At 37.2% G+C, this 7,445-nt stretch overlaps 1 protein-coding gene and 1 non-coding gene across 3 annotated transcripts in view; both read right to left on the bottom strand.

Annotated features, from left to right (window-relative positions):
- Positions 1-1,587: 1,587 nt before the first annotated feature.
- On the bottom strand, positions 1,588-1,661 carry Trnan-guu (transfer RNA asparagine (anticodon GUU)). The gene has a single exon. It is a non-coding gene; the product is annotated as a tRNA-Asn (tRNA).
- Positions 1,662-4,007: 2,346 nt separating this feature from the next.
- Positions 4,008-7,445, bottom strand: part of LOC106874274 (uncharacterized) — a 14,792-nt gene continuing 11,354 nt past the window's right edge. For both annotated transcript variants that reach the window (XM_014921941.2, XM_014921942.2), the window contains exons 11-13: positions 6,193-6,424; positions 5,312-5,414; positions 4,008-4,475 (exon numbers count right to left, since the gene is read on the bottom strand). In XM_014921941.2, the coding sequence (XP_014777427.1) occupies positions 4,262-4,475; positions 5,312-5,414; positions 6,193-6,424 (549 nt within the window). In that variant the 3' untranslated portion in view covers positions 4,008-4,261. The remainder of the gene's footprint in view (positions 4,476-5,311; positions 5,415-6,192; positions 6,425-7,445) is intronic.

The following is a 7,445-nucleotide window of genomic DNA, read 5'->3' as shown; positions in this document are numbered from 1 at the left end:
CAGACAGACAGACAGACAGACAGTCAAACTAACAATTCAACAAAATTACCACTGATTAATAGTAATCAGTATATTTGAATATGCTCCCTGAACCGACTGGCCGAAATAGCTCAGGTGGGAGAGCGTTAGACTGAAGATCTAAAGGTCCCTGGTTCGATCCCGGGTTTCGGCAGTGAGTTCACTCGTTATTAATTTCTTCGTAACGATATTGTAATTTTGAATCTCCTTCTTTTTACTGGACATTCTAAATGTATGCGTACTTGTTTATGTTTAACTTTTTACTCTTTGATAGAATATCAAAATGTAGACTGGACCGCAGTATTTTGTCTTCAACTTACCGCTGCCCACACCAAACTGACGTCCAAATTATTCCACACCTTAAATGCTCTCTACTATTTGTATGTCTTAGTCACGAGAGCCGCTGTGCTGATGATGGCTCTTCAGTCGGAAACTTGTGTCTAGAATTGTCCTCTTGTCGCTGGAAGAAAAGGACAGTCATTTCTTTCACGACGTCCTCTCAATTCCAGGGAATTCCTGTTCCTTGAGATTATCTTCTCTTCTCATTATTCAAATTCTGTCGTTTTCATCACTTAACGTTTCTCTGTTTCAAGTTGAAATCAATGTCGTGCCTTTTCTTGTCTGTTTCGCGGTTCCTTAGTCAGCCACATTACAATCCACGTGCTGCCACACGCAAGAACTTTAAATCTCACTCAAAATCAGATTTCATTCAATCGATATTATCGAACTCTCCTCAGATCTAGAGCAGCCGAACTGCATTTAATGATGGATATTTGGTTAGTTTTTTTCTTTCTAGTTATTTAGTATCAAATTAGTGGTCGGTTACTTACTGTATAAAAAATACAGATCGTGTGTCGTGTAGCCAGCTGGAGACGATGTCTCCTACGGCTAAACAACAGTAGCATTCGTCCCAAACGGGACTGCCACATTAGGTTGACAAATAATCTTTACTTACCATCAGTTACCGTCAGTTAGTGGTTAGATATATTTTGTATCACTATGATAGTAATTTAAAAGATTTAATAGACTCGATTCCTGCTGATTAATCTTTCCGACTTAACGATAGGGCAAACTTTCTGTATTCTCCGCTTCACAGAAAACAATGTCTGATCTACACACATCTTCAGCTACTGTTTTTGATTCGTTCGACTAAAATTATTCAAGGCGATGCTCCAGCTTGGCCAAGACAGAAATATGTTATCATTATACGAATGGAAAATCCTGGAGGAGCATGTTTCAAACTTCGTCGTTGGAGAGAATTTTAATGCACGAACTGGTGGATACGGTCAGCTTCCAAAGACATCACCTTTGAAGGCATGAGCAAAAACACTCTAAAACTTTTTAACAAATTAAAGCGGTGCGCCAAAATGGCTGCAGTTCTACATCTGAAACAATTTACATGCACACACCCACACATACACGCGCTATAAAAAGAAACAAGATGTAAAAGTCATAAAACGAAACTAATTTAGTGTCCCGTAACCTTTCAGTATAATACTCTTCCAACTTTAAGGTATTTATAATTTGTCCTGTTATTGATAACGATAATCAAACACAAAAAATAGTCCACGTCCCTGGGTGGGCTCGAACCACCAACCTTTCGGTTAACAGCCGAACGCGCTAACCGATTGCGCCACAGAGACACGGATGTCATACGCATAAATTTACTCTCTTGTATCTGTGATTTGTTAGCTGCAATGATTGAAGGGAAATAACTGTCGGCTGAGTTTCGCCTCAAATTACACCAACCACGTGCGGAAGGTCTTCGTCACAAGAGAGAAGAAATCTATTTACTGTAAACTGATTATACAATTGATTATAAGCGAGCGGCACAGCATCGGTACTTGTATGGCCCGAGGTTAACACATTTCACCAGATCCGCTGTTAATTAGATTAGCTTGTTATTTAAACAGTTGCACATGTGACGTAGAAGTAATTACGGAGGTTATAGCAGCCGAACCTCCCTCGCACATCACTTACCTTAAAAAAAGGACTGACACATATTTGATTATGTACTCTTAAATTCTCTTCCATAGACAGGATGGTCACGGTCAGAATGCCTTTAATACAAGGCCTTATCGATCAGTTAATTGGGAGCGAAACAACCACGGTTTCTTTCACTGGCAGATTAAATGAGTTTTTAGAGTCAAAAGGCGGGGTTTCGATGTTGATGCTTTTCTTTAAAGACAGTGCCATATGATTTGAGGAAGATTTGGCTGCTGTTTCTAGCATGTAAGTGCCAACCGGGAATCGGACCAGGATCTAGTCTTAATTCTACTATAGGTACCAGGCCTGAAATTTTTGGGGAGAGGGGGCCAGTCGATTAGATGGACTCCAGTACGCAACTGGTACTTAATTTATCGACACCAAAAGAGTGAAAGGCAGAGTGGACCTCGGCGGAATTTGAACTCAGAACGTAGCGACGGACGAAATACCACTAAGCACTTCTCCCGGCGTGCTAACGATTCTGCCAGCTCGCCACCTAAACAGGGATCTATTCTGTAAACACGAAAAGAAACACGGAGAAGCGTATTGAGAATTTGTGATGTTCATGCCTTTCTCAATGACTTTTAGTAGCATCACTAATTTCGTGACAGAATTTTTACTTTAACAATGGATAAAAAGAAAAAAGATCACTCCTATGTCGTGAAACTTTGCTTTTATTTGCCATAAAGAATGTTTCTTCTTGGAGGAAGAGATGCTGGGAATGATTGTTCAGAGCGGATTCTTAGAGAATTGGACTTGAAAAGATAATTCCAACAGGTGCCTAAAAGCAACAACGGCTGTGCTGCTGCCACCACCACCACCACCACCACCACCACTTATACTGTTTAAAGTCAGTAAGCTTATATATGACAGTTTAGCCTGTTAAAAATAACAGCAATACCTCCCTCATATCACCCTAGTGCCATATGATAAATAGGAAGAGCACATCAAATTATGTAATTCTCAATACACTATGCATGAAAATAAGATAGGATGGTCACAGTTGGAATGTCTTAGTTCTTTTGTCTGCTTCATCAAAGTTAATCAAAAACTTGTACTGCTTCCTATACCTCCTCCTCATCTTACCAATAAACCATGTTGCTTCAGTCCAGTCAGCTGTAAATGGGTCCCACTTGTGATAGACCAGCCTTCCCACATGAGGGAATGTTTGCCAACTTGCCCACCCGGTGCAGTGGAACCATTCAGAAGTTAAAATGATGCAAAAGCACAGTGTGATGAGCAATGTATAACAACATTGAATAGTGGTTGATCATGTCCTATATATATTTATACACACACACACACATATATATATATATACACACATTTTGTGTAGTATATATAGATAGGCAGCTAAATGGACGATAAGCTGTTAGTGGACCATACACTGTTATGTAAGTTATAGGCTACTAGTGGACTATAGGATGCTTAGTAAACTACAAGCAACTAAGATTTGGTTGCTATTTCTGGTATATCAAGCAACTATGTAACAGTTGTTATAATTCAACCACAGGTCAGCTCCAATCATGGAGACTTATGACCTCTTATGATCAAGCACATTCCAGCCATGGCCATCCACGTTTTTCCTGTATACAGAACATTATTCACTGTATCATTTTTTATTTTTAAACAGTGATTTGAGGCAGATTAGGCTGGTGTTTCTAGCGGGTCAAGTGATTATGTGCTAGCTCCCCAATGAGACCATACAGCAACGAAACAGGAATGGTAAATGCAATGGATTCTCAACTATTCCTGGTCTTGTTCTACGTGGAATGGTTATCTACATGAAACTTTCAATGGTATCCAGTGAGCAGCGAATGCCATTTGGTTGGCACCGTCCAAAGGCGACAACAATATCAGAATGTCATGGAAACAGAACTAAGAGTGATAATAATGCCATGATCCGAGTCAGCAGAGAAGTTAATCACAGTTGAATTACAATATTTTAATTAAGCCAAACTTAAAATCGGCATTGCAGTGAGATTTATAAAAAAAACTAACAATACATTCATCATTTTATTTACAAAATACAGATTTTACTAGAATTGGAATGACACTGATGCCCCCCCCTCTCTCTCTCTCTCTCTCTCTCTCACCACAGTATATTTCTCTTGTTCACTTTCACTCACACACAATTTATTTCCTTCTTCCTCTCTCACAATTTGTTCATTCAAATGTCATAAATAAATTAAATCTACAATTATTCAACAAAAAAAAAAAAAACATCCTGAAATCCTTCTGAAGCCAGTTTTGGTTTTCACTCGTCTGTTATTTGGATAAAATCACAAGAAAAAACTAAATCCACAGCAGAGTTATATTCTGTAGCTTCATTTACAAATTGTCGTAAGCCTCGGAGAATCTCTCGATCTTTCCGTGTGCATTGTTCATATTTTTTACAATTCAGAAGCTTGTCTGCAAGATAATGGATCCAAAAGACATTGTTGCGTGGACAAAAGCGATCCCACTGGTTCCTGGAAAATAAAATTTACAGAAAATAGGAAACAGAATTAGAAAAAAACAAAATAAAAAACTGGTTTTAAGAAATGTCACTTTTTAAAATTATTAAAAAATGAATTAAATTATCAAATATTTCCCCATTTATTTATTAAATAATCTTTTTTTTTGTTTGTTTTATCCATTACTTGTTTCAGTCAGTGGACTGTGGCCATACTATGGAACTGTCTTGAAGGTTTGTAAACAAATTGACACGTGCTCATATTTCTTAAAGCCTGGTACTAATTCTATGAGTCTCTTTTGCTGAACTGCTAAATTAGAGGGATGTAAACAAAACAACACCAGCTTTCAAGCAGTGATGGTAGACACACACACACACACCATGGGATGAGATGCAGTTTGGTTCTGAACCCAGAAGCATTGGTGGTGCCATCTTCCTGGTGGAGAAACTGCAGGAGAAGTATTCAGTCAAAAACAAACCTCTGTACTTGGCTTTTGTTGTCATGGAGAAAGCCTTTGACCGGGTCTTCTGCTCCCTTATCTGGTGTACAATGCAGTGTCTGTTTTTATATGATTTCTATGCCTGGATGCCCTTTCTAACAGCAAACACTTTACAGTGTGTATTGGGTGCTTTTCCATTCCATCGGCACTACTGACATCACCATGCAACCCAAAAGACTAGGAAACCTGAGGGGCCTTTGTTAGGAGACGGGGGTTAAAGTATGAGAGAAAGAGATGGGGAAGAGCAGGTTCTTGTTGTAAAGGAGTTACATCTAGAGGAAAGGGAGAAGGAATCAGTCGTAGAAATTTAGTGATGAGGGTAATTATTAAATGAAAAGAGAAAATATATTACTCTGTCTGAGTCTTCATCATTCGATAGACATGAAATTGGTAATCTCCACTTCCTTGGAACAGATCTTCATCTGGAGCTAAATCACAGAATACGGTACAACCATCTGGAATAAATATAAAAATACATTGATATAATATATATATGTATATAATTAATAATTTAGAGAAGAACCATCAAGATGCAATCCAAACAATGAAGGAGATCAGACACCATCAAGAAAAATACTGATTTAAAAATCTATAAGCCTAAAAGAAAAGTTTATAATCCATAAAATCTATAAAATATTAGATTAAAAATTTAATTCACTTTAGTTTATAAAAAAGAAAGTGAATTATAGACTATGCATGTTTCGTGGCCACATAATAGAAAAAATCTGTGTAATTTACAATAAATCGATCACGATAAATTCCATTCAGAATGTAGTCACTCTTCAGGTCTTATAAATTCAAAAAACGTATCCTACTATTTAAATAATATAAATAAAATAAAATAGGAATGAAGTAGAAATATCTGTACGTGTAGGAAAGCTATTATTAGTATAATACATAAAATGTCATGGTTTAATGATAATAATAATAATAATAATAAACTTACTAAACTGAATTAAATTTTTAATCTAATATTTTATAGATTATAAACTTTTCTTTTAGATTTTATAGATTTTTAAATTAGTATTTTGTAGAGTACGTTTTTCTAGGTGGTGTCTGATCTCCTTCATTGTTTACTCATTTACTTGTTTCAGCTCGAAAACTGCAGCCATACTGGAGCACCAGCATTAAAATTATCTGTCAGAAGCATTTGTTTGGTTTTGAAATAGAAATTAAGACAATTAAGAAATTGTTTCAAACATTTCAATGTTTTGATGATGACTTTTGACTTACCTTTACTGAGTCGTGACAAGGTAAAATCAATGATGCTTGCCTCCATACCCATCAAGGGTAAAGACATTTTGATCCCTTTTATAGAGAAATCAACAACGTCATCTGGGCACGGGTGCACTAATACGTTACCCCAGTGAAGGTCACGGTGTTCAAATTCGAGAGCCGACTCAGCAACAGCAAGACTGTAGATGACTTGCAGGAGAATATTCTTGGCTTGTCGCAAATTGTTGAACTACAAGAATCACAGCAAACAGAAACCAAACTATTAAATGCGGTTGTTACAGAAGACACAGGTTCAAAGACAGAAAGAATCTTTCACAAAAACATAAATCTATTGGTCCCTTATGACCCATTGCAGGAATCCTTATGGTCCTGCCTCACCTGCTAGAAATAATAACTAAATCTCCATTAAATCACATTTCTGTCATTCAAAAAGAGTAGGACACATTAGTTTATGTAGTTCTAAAGACTTTTAAAAGCACACACAACACCCGTGCAATTCGAATTGGAAAAAGGGTACCATTCAGACCCCTGAGCTGTCGCAACTGCTCGCATTAACATCATCACATTTTCATGCTGCATGGGTCCAACATCTCGCTACATCACATTATGTGCATAAATCAAGGTGGTTTACAACTGATTAAATGGTTATAAGTTCAAACCTAGCCACAGTTGTTATGTTAGTTTATATCTTTAGTATTGGAACTAATCAGATTTGGCCATCACAAATAGCAGTTTATAGGGATGTGTGGGGACTACATCAACGTTACCTGATCAACGTTCAGGACAGAACAGTTACTTAAATACGTCCCCTGTGTAGAGTTAATCCTTATGAAGACATCGTTACAGCAGACACGTAAGATATAAGTCGTTAGTTATAAATTATAAAAACGATCGTGTAATGACAAACAACCGCCATCGCAGTTTAAGGGAAATAACTCTATTTGTTTCAACAATGATAACATAATAATTGTTGCGATTTTAGCAATAAGGACAGTAAGACGATAACACCATAACCTAATGTTTGACTGGTATTATATTTATCGATCAAGTCTGTAGTGGAGGTGCTTTTTATGTGCCACCGGAACAGGAGCCTGGCATCAAGTTTGCTAACTTTTTCTTAATAATAATAAGTTTCAGACTTACACACAAGGCCAAGAAGTTTGAGGAGGAGGAGGAGATTAGAAAATAGTATAAACCTGATTACTTGATTGGTTCCCCTTTTTTTTCATCCCCCCCCCCCTACTCCAGAT

The sequence above is a fragment of the Octopus bimaculoides genome, chromosome 18 (assembly GCF_001194135.2).
Source record: "Octopus bimaculoides isolate UCB-OBI-ISO-001 chromosome 18, ASM119413v2, whole genome shotgun sequence".
In the NCBI taxonomy this organism is placed as follows: Eukaryota; Metazoa; Mollusca; class Cephalopoda; order Octopoda; family Octopodidae; genus Octopus; species Octopus bimaculoides.
The sequence above is the reverse complement of the archived record's forward strand: the minus strand, read 5'-3'. Positions and strand labels throughout refer to the sequence as shown.